General features: G+C 42.5%; 1 protein-coding gene across 6 annotated transcripts in view; it reads left to right on the top strand.

The window, feature by feature from the left end:
• Nucleotides 1–17,436, top strand: part of rell1 (RELT like 1) — a 60,535-nt gene that overhangs the window by 20,021 nt on the left and 23,078 nt on the right. For all 6 annotated transcript variants that reach the window (XM_036958272.2, XM_036958271.2, XM_090214894.1 and 3 more), the window contains 2 exons: nucleotides 4,746–4,820; nucleotides 16,347–16,401. In XM_036958272.2, the coding sequence (XP_036814167.1) occupies nucleotides 4,746–4,820; nucleotides 16,347–16,401 (130 nt within the window). The remainder of the gene's footprint in view (nucleotides 1–4,745; nucleotides 4,821–16,346; nucleotides 16,402–17,436) is intronic.

Below are 17,436 nucleotides of genomic sequence, written 5' to 3'. Positions count from 1 at the left end.
TAGGTCAGTTGGGATCTCTACTTTATTTTAAGAATGTGAAATGTCAGAATTATAGAGAATGACTTATTTCAGCTTTTATTTATTTCATAACATTCCCAGTGGGTCAGAAGTTTACATACACTCAATTAGTATTTGGTAGCATTGCCTTTAAATTGTTTAACTTGGGTAAAACGTTTAGGTTAGCCTTCCACAAGCTTCCCACAATAAGTTGGGTGAGTTGTGTCCCATTCCTCCTGACAGAGCTGGTGTAACTGAGTCAGGTTTGTAGGCCTCCTTGCTCTCACACGCTTTTTCAGTTCTGCCCACAAATTGCACACACACGCTTCCTTTTTTAAATATTTTTTTTTTTTAGCTTACCCCACAAATGTTCTATGGGATTGAGGTCAGGGATTTGTGATGGCCACTCCAATACCTTGACTTTGTTGTCCTTAAGCCAGTTTGCCACAACTTTGGAAGTATGCTTGGGGTCATTGTCCATTTGGAAGACCCATTTGCGAGCAAGCTTTAACTTCCTGACTGATGTCTTGAGATGTTGCTTCAATATATCCACATAATGTTCCTCCCTAATGATGCCATCTATTTTGTGAAGTGCACCAGTCCCTCCTGCAGCAAAGCACCCCCACAACATGATGCTGCCACCCCCATGCTTCATGTTTGGGATGGTGTTCGGCTTGCAAGCCTCCCCCTTTTTCCTCCAAATGTAATGATGGTCATTATGGCCAAACAGTTGTATTTTTGGTTCATCAGACCAGAGGACATTTCTACAAAAAGTACGATCTTTGTCCCCATGTGCTGTTGCAAACCGTAGTTTGGCTTTTTTATGGTGGTTTTGGAGAAGTGGCTTCTTCCTTGCTGAGCGGCCTTTCAGGTTATGTCGATATAGGACTTGTTTTACTGTGGGTATAGATACTTTTGTACCTGTTTCCTCCAGCATCTTCACAAGGTCCTTTGCTGTTGTTCTGGGATTGATTTGCACTTTTCGCACCAAGGTATGTTTATCTCGTCTCCTTCCTGAGTGGTATGACGGCTACGTGGTCCCATGGTGTTTATACTTGCGTACTATTGTTTGTACAGATGAACGTGGTTCCTTCAGGCGTTTGGAAATTGCTCCCAAGGACGAACCAGACTTGTGGAGGTCTACAATTTATTTTTCTGAGATCTTCACTGATATTCCCATGATGTCAAGCAGAGGCACTGAGTTTGAAGGTAGGCCTTGAAATACATCCACAGGTACACCTTCAATTGACTCAAAAGATGTCAATTAGCCTATCAGAAGCTTCTAAATCCATGTTGTTAGATGACACTACAGTTGTAGGCTTGATTACCAACAACGACGAGACGGCCTACAGGGAGGAGGTGAGGGCCCTCGGAGTGTGGTGTCAGGAAAATAACGTTACACTCAACGTCAACAAAACAAAAGGGGTGATCGTGGACTTCAGGAAACAGCAGAGGGAGCATCCCCCTATCCACATTGACGGGACAGTAGTGGAGAAGGTAGCAAGTTTTAAGTTCCTCAGCCTACACATCACGGACAAACTGAAATGGTCCACCCACAGACAGCGTTGTGAAGGAGGCGCAACAGCCTCAGGAGGCTGAAGAAATTCGGCTTGTCACCAAAAGCACTCTCAAACTTTTACAGATGCACTATCGAGAGCATCCTGTCGGGCTGTATCACCGCTTGGTACGGCAACTGCTCCGCCCACCCGATGTCACAGGAAGGCCATAAACTGCCTGTTCACCCCGCTATCATCCAGAAGGCGAGGTCAGTACAGGTGCATCAAAGCAGGGACCGAGAGACTGAAAAACAGCTTCTATCTCAAGGCCATCAGACTGTTAAACAGCCACCACTAACATTGAGTGGCTGCTGCCAACACACTGACTCAACTCCAGCCACTTTAATAGTGGAAATTGATATAAAAAATATATCACCAGCCACTTTAAACAATGCTACTTAATATAATGTTTACATACCCTACATTACTCATATATATATATATATATATATATATATATATATATATATATATATATATATATATATATATATATATATATATATATATATATATATATACATATATACATACATACATACATACTGTATTCTATACCATCTACTGCATCTTGCCTATGCCGCACGGCCATCGCTCATCCATATATTTATATGTACATATTCTTATTCATTCCTTTACACTTGTGTGTGTAAGGTAGTTGTTGTGAAATTGTTAGATTTCTTGTTAGATATTCCTGCATGGTCTGAACAAAAAGCACAAGCATTTCGCTACACTCACATTAACGTCTGCTAACCATGTATATGTGACCAATAACATTTGATTAAAGCCATGACATCATTTTCTGGAATTTTCCAAGCTGTTTAAAGGCAAAGTCAACTTAGTGTATGTTAACTTCTGACTCACTGGAATTGTGATACAGTGAAATAAACTATTGTTGGAAAGATTACTTAGGGCATCTACTTTGTGCATGACACAACTGACTTGCCAAAACTATAGTTTGTTAACAAGACATTTGTGGCGTGGTTGAAACACTTAGGTTGGGGTATTTAAAACTTGTTATGTAAACTTCTGACTTCAAATGTATACACACACACACACACACACACACATTATGTGGGACACGCTGTATATTGTACAATTAGACTGACCGACAGACCACATATCATTTAACATCCATCTTGTAACCTACATTTTTCACACTCAATTGTATTTTAGTATTAAACTGATCTACTTTCTCACAACAAAATATTTATCACTCATATTTTTACACCGGCAATAATCACAAAACAGTGATGGCTTGATCACAAGATGACAACACTGTCGAAGGTAATGTATTACTTAAACGCTGTTGCATGTGCCGATAATGCTACATTACCTTCCTCTGGGTCACCCAGGCAACAGACCTTCCTCTGGGTCACCCAGGCAACAGACCTTCCTCTGGGTCACCCAGGCAACAGACCTTCCTCTGGGTCACCCAGGCAACAGACCTTCCACTGGGTCACCCAGGCAACAGACCTTCCACTGGGTCACCCAGGCAACAGACCTTCCACTGGGTCACCCAGGCAACAGACCTTCCACTGGGTCACCCAGGCAACAGACCTTCCACTGGGTCACCCAGGCAACAGACCTTCCACTGGGTCACCCAGGCAACAGACCTTCCACGCAAAACAAAGACTGGCTACTAGCCTTTCTACCAGAGTGTCATTCATCATTTAAGCCCCATTCAATCCTAAAGCTTATCCTCAGGTTTCAGATGATACTGTATGTATATCTCACTGACTCATGGAACAGTTTTACAGGCAGGTTTGGCTCTTGAGAGGGGGCTGTGTGTATGCATAGGTGTACAGTGTGTGTCTACTGTGTAGGTGTGTGTGTACACTGTGTGCGCTGTGTAGACAGCCCTCATCTGTTACTTCTGCTCCAGTATACTACAACAATACCAATAGGCCTTGCTATGGTGTTATAAGGAATGTCCTAAATATGAGGAACTTAATATACTGTGTGTAGGGATGGTCGGTATACCGCATTTTACGATATACCGGTATTGATTCACGGACCGGTTTGGGTTTTTACTTTACTTTCTATACCGGTATTTGAATGTTTGGTTTTTTAAATGTGATACGCAGTGTGTAACGTGTCGTTTAATTTGCTACTTGAGCTCTCTTTCTCTTTCTTATATCACTTTCCACACCGACCTAGCCCCGCCCCCTGTCACTCAAGGAGTGCATTTGATGTTCCTCAACCACGAGACCCTTGTGTTCCGTCTACATGGTCAATGCAGCACATGCTACAATGTTGATGACAACGATGCTGTTTTCACTTTTGCTTCTTAATGTAAATCCACTATCGTTCTATAATTACACTATTAGTTTGGAAATGGCTAGTTTTCTTTTCTTAGCAAGTTGGGCCTAAATCTTGTTAGCTGCTAATGCTAATCGCTAGCTAATAAATGTATTGAGTCAGAGCAAATGTAATTCACTATACAGCCTTATAATACCAAGGATGGTGTAGACCTAAAATCTGCATGTTTGTTCCACAGTATCTTCTAAATCTAAGAGGAGTACACAAAGCAAAAATATGTTTGCTACTTCATTTGGCTATGAGAATTAAATGTAGCCAAAGATTATAGGGTCCACAAGAATATACTTATCAACACTTTGGTTCCTACCCTGCCACAATAACTCGTCCCTGGGATTTTCATTCCTTGTCATGTTAAGCACTGTATTCAAAGTGCCCAGTTTAAAAATATATATTCTAATTTTAGAATAATCATTTATATTCCATGATTCCAACAAATTCACCCAAGTGTTTTGCTCTAAATCGCAATTGCAACATTTGGTTAAAAATAAGTCCTAGATCATTTGCCCATGTTATGCAGCTCTATGTGGCAGTGCAGGAAATGCAGAAATTGTTCAAATGATTTTGGGTTGAATTGAACAGTATATAACTATCAAAATGGATAAAGACTCATTAAAACCACCTAATGTATGTGTTGCCATCCTAGGGATCACTCACTACTCACAAAGCAAATTTTAGAACTTTTATTATTAAAAAAACATAAATTACAGTCCAATTTTCATATCCAATTATGGTATTTTGGGAATATCGCCCAGCCCTAACTGTGTACCTAACTGCATTTCTGATGAATGTTAGGGATAGCCTTTTCATGTCGACGATGACTAATGTGTTACAGTGTTTGAGCTCTTTTTGTAAATGTGTGTTTCTCTGCAGAGCTGAACGACACCTACAGCGAGAGCAACGACGACACCGTGGGACAGATCGTTCATTACATCATGAAGAATGAAGGTAACTAGGCAACAATACAATAACCACTGAGTGTTTATGGATAGTGGATAACTCTGTCTCCTCTCTACTGACAACAATACTAGAACTAGTGTCTATAACTACTCTACTGTCTCCTCTCTACTGACAACAATACTAGAACTAGTGTCTATGACCACTCTACTGTCTCCTCCTGACAACAATACTATAACTAGTGTCTATGACCACTCTACTGTCTCCTCCTGACAACAATACTATAACTAGTGTCTATGACCACTCTACTGTCTCCTATTGACAACAATACTATAACTAGTGTCTATGACCACTCTACTGTCTCCTCCTGACAACAATACTATAACTAGTGTCTATGACCACTCTACTGTCACTGACAACCATACTATAACTAGTGTCTATGACCACTCTACTGTCTCCTATTGACAACAATACTATAACTAGTGTCTATGACCACTCTACTGTCTCCTACTGACAACAATACTATAACTAGTGTCTATGACCACTCTACTGTCTCCTATTGACAACAATACTATAACTAGTGTCTATGACCACTCTACTGTCTCCTATTGACAACAATACTATAACTAGTGTCTATGACCACTCTACTGTCTCCTCCTGACAACAATACTATAACTAGTGTCTATGACCACTCTACTGTCTCCTCCTGACAACAATACTATAACTAGTGTCTATGACCTCTCTACTGTCTCCTCCTGACAACAATACTATAACTAGTGTCTATGACCACTCTACTGTCACTGACAACCATACTATAACTAGTGTCTATGACCACTCTACTGTCTCCTATTGACAACAATACTATAACTAGTGTCTATGACAACTCTACTGTCTCCTATTGACAACAATACTATAACTAGTGTCTATGACCACTCTACTGTCACTGACAACCATACTATAACTAGTGTCTATGACCACTCTACTGTCTCCTACTGACAACAATACTAGAACTAGTGTCTATGACCACTCTACTGTCTCCTCTCTACTGACAACAATACTAGAACTAGTGTCTATAACTACTCTACTGTCTCCTCTCTACTGACAACAATACTATAACTAGTGTCTATGACCACTCTACTGTCTCCTCTCTACTGACAACAATACTAGAACTAGGGTCTATGACCACTCTACTGTCTCCTATTGACAACAATACTATAACTAGTGTCTATGACCACTCTACTGTCTCCTCTCTACTGACAACAATACTATAACTAGTGTCTATGACTACTCTACTGTCTCCTCTCTCCTGACAACAATACTATAACTAGTGTCTATGACCACTCTACTGTCTCCTACTGACAACAATACTAGAACTAGTGTCTATGACCACTCTACTGTCTCCTCTCTACTGACAACAATACTAGAACTAGTGTCTATAACTACTCTACTGTCTCCTCTCTACTGACAACAATACTATAACTAGTATCTATGACCACTCTACTGACAACAATACTAGAACTAGTGTCTATGACCACTCTACTGTCTCCTACTGACAACAATACTATAACTAGTGTCTATGACCACTCTACTGACAACAATACTAGAACTAGTGTCTATGATCACTCTACTGTCTCCTCTCTACTGACAACAATACTAGAACTAGTGTCTATGACCACTCTACTGTCTCCTACTGACAACAATACTATAACTAGTGTTTATGACCACTCTACTGTCTCCTATTGACAACAATACTATAACTAGTATCTATGACCACTCTACTGTCTCCTCTCTACTGACGACAATACTATAACTAGTGTCTATGACCACTCTACTGACAACAATACTATAACTAGTGTCTATGACCACTCTACTGTCTCCTATTGACAACAATACTATAACTAGTGTCTATGACCACTCTACTGTCTCCTATTGACAACAATACTATAACTAGTGTCTATGACCACTCTACTGTCTCCTCCTGACAACAATACTATAACTAGTGTCTATGACCTCTCTACTGTCTCCTCCTGACAACAATACTATAACTAGTGTCTATGACCACTCTACTGTCTCCTCCTGACAACAATACTATAACTAGTGTCTATGACCTCTCTACTGTCTCCTCCTGACAACAATACTATAACTAGTGTCTATGACCACTCTACTGTCACTGACAACCATACTATAACTAGTGTCTATGACCACTCTACTGTCTCCTATTGACAACAATACTATAACTAGTGTCTATGACCACTCTACTGTCTCCTATTGACAACAATACTATAACTAGTGTCTATGACCACTCTACTGTCACTGACAACCATACTATAACTAGTGTCTATGACCACTCTACTGTCTCCTACTGACAACAATACTAGAACTAGTGTCTATGACCACTCTACTGTCTCCTCTCTACTGACAACAATACTAGAACTAGTGTCTATAACTACTCTACTGTCTCCTCTCTACTGACAACAATACTATAACTAGTGTCTATGACCACTCTACTGTCTCCTCTCTACTGACAACAATACTAGAACTAGGGTCTATGACCACTCTACTGTCTCCTACTGACAACAATACTAGAACTAGTGTCTATGACCACTCTACTGTCTCCTCTCTACTGACAACAATACTAGAACTAGTGTCTATAACTACTCTACTGTCTCCTCTCTACTGACAACAATACTATAACTAGTATCTATGACCACTCTACTGACAACAATACTAGAACTAGTGTCTATGACCACTCTACTGTCTCCTACTGACAACAATACTATAACTAGTGTCTATGACCACTCTACTGACAACAATACTAGAACTAGTGTCTATGATCACTCTACTGTCTCCTCTCTACTGACAACAATACTAGAACTAGTGTCTATGACCACTCTACTGTCTCCTACTGACAACAATACTATAACTAGTGTTTATGACCACTCTACTGTCTCCTATTGACAACAATACTATAACTAGTATCTATGACCACTCTACTGTCTCTTCTCTACTGACGACAATACTATAACTAGTGTCTATGACCACTCTACTGACAACAATACTATAACTAGTGACTATGACCACTCTACTGTCTCCTCTCTACTGACAACAATACTAGAACTAGTGTCTATGGACCACTCTACTGTCTCCTATTGACAACAATACTATAACTAGTGTCTATGACCACTCTACTGTCTCCTCTCTACTGACAACAATACTATAACTAGTGTCTATGACTACTCTACTGTCTCCTCTCTACTGACAACAATACTATAACTAGTGTCTATGACCACTCTACTGTCTCCTATTGACAACAATACTATAACTAGTGTCTATGACCACTCTACTGTCTCCTATTGACAACAATACTATAACTAGTGTCTATGACCACTCTACGGTCTCCTATTGACAACAATACTATAACTAGTGTCTATGACCACTCTACTGTCTCCTCTCTCCTGACAACAATACTATAACTAGTGTCTATGACCACTCTACTGTCTCCTATTGACAACAATACTATAACTAGTGTCTATGACCACTCTACTGTCTCCTCTCTACTGACAACAATACTATAACTAGTGTCTATGACTACTCTACTGTCTCCTCTCTACTGACAACAATACTATAACTAGTGTCTATGACCACTCTACTGTCTCCTACTGACAACAATACTATAACTAGTGTCTATGACCACTCTACTGTCTCCTACTGACAACAATACTATAACTAGTGTCTATGACCACTCTACTGTCTCCTCTCTACTGACAACAATACTATAACTAGTGTCTATGACCACTCTACTGTCTCCTATTGACAACAATACTATAACTAGTGTCTATGACCACTCTACTGTCTCCTACTGACAACAATACTATAACTAGTGTCTATGACCACTCTACTGACAACAATACTAGAACTAGTGTCTATGACCACTCTACTGTCTCCTACTGACAACAATACTATAACTAGTGTCTATGACCTCTCTACTGTCTCCTACTGACAACAATACTATAACTAGTGTCTATGACCACTCTACTGACAACAATACTAGAACTAGTGTCTATGGACCACTGAACAGTTGTCATGGTTATATCAGACCACTGAACAGTTGTCATGGTTATGTCAGACCACTGAACAGTTGTCATGGTTATGTCAGACCACTGAACAGTTGTCATGGTTATGTCAGACCACTGAACAGTTGTCATGGTTATGTCAGACCACTGAACAGTTGTCATGGTTATGTCAGACCACTTGGTGCTGAGCTGCCTCCCTCTCCTATTACACTGTCTTTCACACTCTGAAGCTACAGGAGGTGTGTGTGTGTGTGTGTTTAACATCCGGTGAGAGGTGAGTAGGTCTGTGGTTCTACATGGTACACTAATTACTGAAGCTGCTGTGTGGTTACAATAGATTGTAAACACAGGAGCTTCCTACAATGTTGGAATTCCCTATCATCCTATTGTATTACAAGGTTATCACAAGTGTATTGATGGCAACCGTGCCATTGACTCACCCTCATTAGGTGACGTTGTGTGACCTATGCACTTGCACACACCTACATTCTGTGAGTCAGTCTTGATAGTATTGCCAGTCAGGATCGAGTATAGTATTGTCAGTCTCGATAGTATTGCCTGATTATGACGAAACAGGAAGTCTCCAAGTCAAAGCCTTTTCCTGCTCACGTTGGCATGCTGCACAAAGCCTTAGGGACTCGTTACTGATTTATACTCTCCTTCCTTCCAGGTGGTCACAAAGGTGTGTTGAAATGCCCTCTGGTCAGACATAAGTGATTTAATATGATGCTAGACTTCTAGTGTAGTACACAGTCTTAGTTTGTGGGGAAATCAGCCTTATTTTGACCGGCGAGCGGAAACAGGATGTTCACATGGTCATGTGAAGTCGGACGTGACTCCGATGTTTCCACAGGTCTTTCCTCATCTTTAGTTATTCTATATATAGTTTTTCTCCACTGAAGTGTTGGCCAACACAGTGTCTTCAGAAAGTATTCAGACCCCTTGACCTTTTTCCACATTTTTGTTACGTTACAGCCTCATTCTAAAAATGATTACATTTGGGATTTTTTCCGCTCATCAATCTACACACAATACCCCGTAATGACATCACAATACCCCATAATGACATCACAATACCCCATAATGACAGTGAAAACTGTTTGTTTTTTATTTATTTAAAATAAACTCATCACATTTACATCAGTATTCAGACCCTTTACTCAGTACTTGAAGCACCTTTGGCAGTGAATACAGCCTCAAGTCTTCTTGGGTATGACACTACAAGCTTGGCACACCTGTATTTGGGGAGTTTCTCCCCTTCTCTGCAGATCCTCTCAAGCTCTGTCAGGTTGGATGGGGAGCGTCGCTGCACAGCTATTTTCAGGTCTCTCCAGAGATGTTAGATTGGGTTCAAGTCCGGGCTATGGATAGGCCACTCAAGGCCATTCAGAGACTTGTTCCGAAGCCACTCCTGCTCTGTCTTGGCTGTGTGCTTAGGGTCGTTGTCCTGTTGGACTGGTGCGAAGGTTCACATTCTGAGGTCCTCAGTGCTCTGGAACAGATTTTCATCAAGGATCTCTCTGTACTTTTCTTCGTTCATCTTTGCCTCGATCCTGACTAGTCTCCCAGTCCCTGCCGCTGAAAAACATCCCCACAGCAGGATGCTGCCAACACCATGCTTCACTGTAGGGTTGGTGTCAGGTTTCTTCCAGACATGACGCTTGGCATTCAGGCCAAAGAGTTGAATCTTGGTTTCATCAGACCAGAGAAACTTGTTTATCATGTTCTGAGAGTCTTTAGGTGCCTTTTTGCAAACTCCAAGCGGTCTGTCACGTTCATTTTACTGAGGAGTGGCTTCCGTCTGGCCACTCTACCAAGTCCTGATTGGTGGAGTGCTGCAGAGATGGGAGAAACTTCCAGAAGGTTCTCCCATCTCCACAGAGAAACTCTAGTTCAGGTTCTCGGTCACTTCCCTGACCAAGGCCTTTCTCCCACGATTGCTCAGTTCTAGGGAGAGTCTTGGTGGTTCCAAACTTCTTCCATTTAAGAATCATGGAGGCCACTGTGTTCTTGGGGACAATTCCTTGGACCTCATGGCTTGGTTTTGCTCTGACATGTACTGTCAACTGTGGGACCTTATATAGACAGGTGTGTGCCTTTCCAAATCACGTCCAATCAATTGAATTTACCACAGGTGGACTCCAATCAAGTTGTAGAAACATCTCAAGGATGATCAATGGAAAGTGGATGCACCTGAGCTCAATTGAGTCTCATAGCGAAGGGTCTGAATAATTATGTAAATAAAGTATTTCTGTTTTTAAATTTTAATCAATTGACAATTATTTCTCAAACCTGTTTTTGCTTTGTCATTATGGGGTATTGTGTGTAGAAAGGGGGGGAGGGGCTAACAATTTAAGAGTTTTTAAAAGCAACAAACTGTTTGGATAAAGTCAAGGGGTCTGAATAATTTCCGACGGTGCCGTGTGTCTCTATACTGCTAATCATGTGTCTCTGTACGGCTAATCATGTGTCTCTGTACTGCTAATCATGTGTCTCTGTACTGCTAATCATGTGTCTCTGTACTGCTAATCATGTGTCTCTGTACTGCTAATCATGTGTCTCTGTACTGCTAATCATGTGTCTCTGTACGGCTAATCATGTGTCTCTGTACTGCTAATCATGTGTCTCTGTACTGCTAATCATGTGTGTCTGTACTGCTAATCATGTGTGTCTGTACTGCTAATCATGTGTGTCTGTACTGCTAATCATGTGTCTCTGTGCTGCTAATCATGTGTCTCTGTGCTGCTAATCATGTGTCTCTGTACTGCTAATCATGTGTCTCTACTGCTAATCATGTGTCTCTGTACTGCTAATCATGTGTCTCTGTACTGCTAATCATGTGTCTCTGTACTGCTAATCATGTGTCTGTACTGCTAATCATGTGTGTCTGTACTGCTAATCATGTGTGTCTGTACTGCTAATCATGTGTGTCTGTACTGCTAATCATGTGTGTCTGTACTGCTAATCATGTGTGTCTGTACTGCTAATCATGTGTCTCTGTACTGCTAATCATGTGTCTCTGTACTGCTAATCATGTGTCTCTGTACTGCTAATCATGTGTGTCTGTACTGCTAATCATGTGTCTCTGTACTGCTAATCATGTGTCTCTGTGCTGCTAATCATGTGTCTCTGTGCTGCTAATCATGTGTCTCTGTGCTGCTAATCATGTGTCTCTGTGCTGCTAATCATGTGTCTCTGTGCTGCTAATCATGTGTCTCTGTACTGCTAATCATGTGTCTCTGTACTGCTAATCATGTGTCTCTGTACTGCAAATCATGTGTCCCTGTACTGCAAATCATGTGTCTCTGTACTGCTAAACATGTGTCTCTGTACTGCTAATCATGTGTCTCTGTACTGCTAATCATGTGTCTCTGTACTGCTAATCATGTGTCTCTGTACTGCTAATCATGTGTCTCTGTACTGCTAATCATGTGTCTCTGTACTGCTAATCATGTGTCTCTGTACTGCTAATCATGTGTCTCTGTACTGCTAATCATGTGTCTCTGTACTGCTAATCATGTGTCTCTGTACTGCTAATCATGTGTCTCTGTACTGCTAATCATGTGTCTCTGTACTGCTAATCATGTGTGTCTGTACTGCTAATCATGTGTGTCTGTACTGCTAATCATGTGTGTCTGTACTGCTAATCATGTGTCTCTGTGCTGCTAATCATGTGTGTCTGTACTGCTAATCATGTGTCTCTGTGCTGCTAATCATGTGTCTCTGTGCTGCTAATCATGTGTCTCTGTACTGCTAATCATGTGTCTCTACTGCTAATCATGTGTCTCTGTACTGCTAATCATGTGTCTCTGTACTGCTAATCATGTGTGTCTGTACTGCTAATCATGTGTGTCTGTACTGCTAATCATGTGTGTCTGTACTGCTAATCATGTGTGTCTGTACTGCTAATCATGTGTCTCTGTGCTGCTAATCATGTGTCTCTGTGCTGCTAATCATGTGTCTCTGTACTGCTAATCATGTGTCTCTACTGCTAATCATGTGTCTCTGTACTGCTAATCATGTGTCTCTGTACTGCTAATCATGTGTCTCTGTACTGCTAATCATGTGTCTCTACTGCTAATCATGTGTCTCTGTACTGCTAATCATGTGTCTCTGTACTGCTAATCATGTGTCTCTGTACTGCTAATCATGTGTCTCTGTACTGCTAATCATGTGTCTCTGTACTGCTAATCATGTGTCTGTACTGCTAATCATGTGTCTCTGTACTGCTAATCATGTGTCTCTGTACTGCTAATCATGTGTCTCTGTACTGCTAATCATGTGTCTATACTGCTAATCATGTGTCTATACTGCTAATCATGTGTCTCTACTGCTAATCATGTGTCTCTGTACTGCTAATCATGTGTCTCTGTACTGCTAATCATGTGTCTCTGTACTGCTAATCATGTGTCTCTACTGCTAATCATGTGTCTCTGTACTGCTAATCATGTGTCTCTGTACTGCTAATCATGTGTCTCTGTACTGCTAATCATGTGTCTCTGTACTGCTAATCATGTGTCTGTACTGCTAATCATGTGTCTCTGTACTGCTAATCATGTGTCTCTGTACTGCTAATCATGTGTCTCTGTACTGCTAATCATGTGTCTATACTGCTAATCATGTGTCTATACTGCTAATTATGTGTCTCTACTGCTAATCATGTGTCTATACTGCTAATCATGTGTCTGTACTGCTAATCATGCGTCTGTACTGCTAATCATGCGTCTGTACTGCTAATCATGCGTCTGTACTGATAATCAATCAATCAAATTTATTTTATATAGCCCTTCGTACATCAGCTGATATCTCAAAGTGCTGTACAGAAACCCAGCCTAAAACCCCAAACAGCAAGCAATGCAGGTGAAGAAGCACGGTGGCTAGGAAAAACTCCCTAGAAAGGCCAAAACCTAGGAAGAAACCTAGAGAGGAACCAGGCTATGTGGGGTGGCCAGTCCTCTTCTGGCTGTGCCGGGTGGAGATTATAACAAAACATGGTCAAGATGTTCAAATGTTCATAAATGACCAGCATGGTCGAATAATAATAAGGCAGAATAGTTGAAACTGGAGCAGCAGCACAGTCAGGTGGACTGGGGACAGCAAGGAGTCATCATGTCAGGTATTCCTGGGGCATGGTCCTAGGGCTCAGGTCCTCCGAGAGAGAGAAAGAAAGAGAGAATTAGAGAGAGCATATGTGGGATGGCCAGTCCTCTTCTGGCTGTGCCGGGTGGAGATTATAACAGAACATGGCCAAGATGTTCAAATGTTCATAAATGATCAGCATGGTCGAATAATAATAAGGCAGAACAGTTGAAACTGGAGCAGCAGCACAGCCAGGTGGACTGGGGACAGCAAGGAGTCATCATGTCAGGTAGTCCTGGGGCATGGTCCTAGGGCTCAGGTCCTCCGAGAAAGAGAAAGAGAGAAGGAGAGAATTAGAGAACGCACACTTAGATTCACACAGGACACCGAATAGGACAGGAGAAGTACTCCAGATATAACAAACTGACCCTAGCCCCCCGACACATAAACTACTGCAGCATAAATACTGGAGGCTGAGACAGGAGGGGTCAGGAGACACTGTGGCCCACTCCGAGGACACCCCCGGACAGGGCCAAACAGGAAGGATATAACCCCACCCACTTTGCCAAAGCACAGCCCCCACACCACTAGAGGGATATCTTCAACCACCAACTTACCATCCTGAGACAAGGCTGAGTATAGCCCACAAAGACCTCCGCCACGGCACAACTTAAGGGGGGGGGGGGGGGGCGCCAACCCAGACAGGATGACCACATCAGTGACTCAACCCACTCAGGTGACGCACCTCCTCCAGGACGGCATGAGAGAGCCCCAGTAAAGCCAGTGACTCAGCCCCTGTAATAGGGTTAGAGGCAGAGAATCCCAGTGGAAAGAGGGGAACCGGCCAGGCAGAGACAGCAAGGGTGGCTCATGTGTCTCTGTACGGCTAATCATGTGTCTCTGTACTGCAAATCATGTGTCTCTGTACTGCTAATCATGTGTCTATACTGCTAATCATGTGTCTGTACTGCTAATCATGTGTCTGTACTGCTAATCATGTGTCTCTGTACTGCTAATCATGTGTCTCTGTACTGCTAATCATGTGTCTCTGTACGGCTAATCATGTGTCTCTGTACTGCAAATCATGTGTCTCTGTACTGCTAATCATGTGTCTATACTGCTAATCATGTGTCTGTACTGCTAATCATGTGTCTGTACTGCTAATCATGTGTCTCTGTACTGCTAATCATGTGTCTCTGTACTGCTAATCATGTGTCTCTGTACTGCTAATCATGTGTGTCTGTACTGCTAATCATGTGTGTCTGTACTGCTAATCATGTGTCTCTGTGCTGCTAATCATGTGTCTCTGTGCTGCTAATCATGTGTCTCTGTACTGCTAATCATGTGTCTCTGTACTGCTAATCATGTGTTTCTGTACTGCTAATCATGTGTCTCTGTACTGCTAATCATGTGTCTCTGTACTGCTAATCATGTGTCTCTGTACGGCTAATCATGTGTCTCTGTACTGCAAATCATGTGTCTCTGTACTGCTAATCATGTGTCTATACTGCTAATCATGTGTCTGTACTGCTAATCATGTCTCTGTACTGCTAATCATGTGTCTCTGTACTGCTAATCATGTGTCTCTGTACTGCTAATCATGTGTCTCTGTACTGCTAATCATGTGTCTATACTGCTAATTATGTGTCTCTACTGCTAATCATGTGTCTGTACTGCTAATCATGTGTCTGTACTGCTAATCATGCGTCTGTACTGCTAATCATGCGTCTGTACTGCTAATCATGCGTCTGTACTGATAATCATGTGTCTGTACTGCTAATCATGTGTCTCTGTACTGCTAATCATGTGTCTCTGTACTGCTAATCATGTGTCTGTACTGCTAATCATGCGTCTGTACTGCTAATCATGCGTCTGTACTGCTAATCATGTGTCTCTGTACTGCTAATCATGTGTCTCTGTACTGCTAATCATGTGTCTCTGTACTGCTAATCATGTGTCTCTGTACTGCTAATCATGTGTCCTTGAAGTACATTGACATTGGCCCTCGTTTCTTCTAGGTTATTAATGATGTAATTTAGATGTGTAACACTTTTTCTTAGAAAGTCCTGTTGATACAATTTAAAATAAAAACCCAGTCCACAGTTATGCTCTTGTGCCATACTTCTTGTCTTCATACTTAGTAATGGCTTATTAATTACAGCACTAATGTGTCCTACATTTCAGGAAGACGCTGTTGTTTACATAATGCATTGTTTCCTGTGCCTGCACACAGCCTACACCCAGAGGTTATATTCTGAGGACTGAACGTGCCCCTGTTTAATTGAATGCAGTGCACCATTTTAATTGTGTTTTGGGGCTTATCACCCGCGACCATATTCCCATAAATGTTTCCCCTTCTGATGTCACTTGCTCGTTCCCCTCGCTAATTCCCCTACGCCATATTTTTCTCTCTCTGTCTACACAGCGAACTCCGATGCCCTCCAAGCCATGGTTCCTGAAAACAGCATAGACTCAGAAGGGTAAGTATCCTGTCATGACTTCTGTAATAAAACCCTGGCTGCTGCTGCTAGCTTCCCGAAGTCCAACTTTATCAGCACTATTTAAATATACATCAAATCTGAAAGGGAACATTTTAAAGTAGCTCACAACCTCCTCTTAATGTTGTCTGATGTCTTTAACATTGAGGCCTATTTGGGACGGCAGGTAGCCTAGTGGTTAGAGTGTAGGGGTGGCAGGTAGCCTAGTGGTTAGAGTTGAGGGGCGGCAGGTAGCCTAGTGGGTAGAGTTGAGGGGCGGCAGGTAGCCTAGTGGTTAGAGTGTAGGGGCGGCAGGTAGCCTAGTGGTTAGAGTGTAGGGACGGCAGGTAGCCTAGTGGTTAGAGTGTAGGGGCGGCAGGTAGCCTAGTGGTTAGAGTGTAGGGGCGGCAGGTAGCCTAGTGGTTAGAGTGTAGGGGCGGCAGGTAGCCTAGTGGTTAGAGTGTAGGGGCGGCAGGTAGCCTAGTGGTTAGAGTGTAGGGGCGGCAGGTAGCCTAGTGGTTAGAGTGTAGGGGCGGCAGGTAGCCTAGTGGTTAGAGTGTAGGGGCGGCAGGTAGCCTAGTGGTTAGAGTGTAGGGGCGGCAGGTAGCCTAGTGGTTAGAGTGTAGGGGCGGCAGGTAGCCTAGTGGTTAGAGTGTAGGGGCGGCAGGTAGCCTAGTGGTTAGAGTGTAGGGGCGGCAGGTAGCCTAGTGGTTAGAGTGTAGGGGCGGCAGGTAGCCTAGTGGTTAGAGTGTAGGGGCGGCAGGTAGCCTAGTGGTTAGAGTGGAGGGGCGGCAGGTAGCCTAGTGGTTAGAGTGGAGGGGCGGCAGGTAGCCTAGTGGTTAGAGTGGAGGGGCGGCAGGTAGCCTAGTGGTTAGAGTGTAGGGGCGGCAGGTAGCCTAGTGGTTAGAGTGTAGGGGCGGCAGGTAGCCTAGTGGTTAGAGTGTAGGGGCGGCAGGTAGCCTAGTGGTTAGAGTGTAGGGACGGCAGGTAGCCTAGTGGTTAGAATGTAGAGACGGCAGGTAGCCTAGTGGTTAGAGT

This window comes from Oncorhynchus mykiss, chromosome 21 (genome assembly GCF_057628025.1).
Source record: "Oncorhynchus mykiss isolate SJ-2025 chromosome 21, ASM5762802v1, whole genome shotgun sequence".
Lineage (NCBI taxonomy): Eukaryota > Metazoa > Chordata > Actinopteri > Salmoniformes > Salmonidae > Oncorhynchus > Oncorhynchus mykiss.
This window is presented reverse-complemented; position numbering and strand designations above follow the sequence as displayed.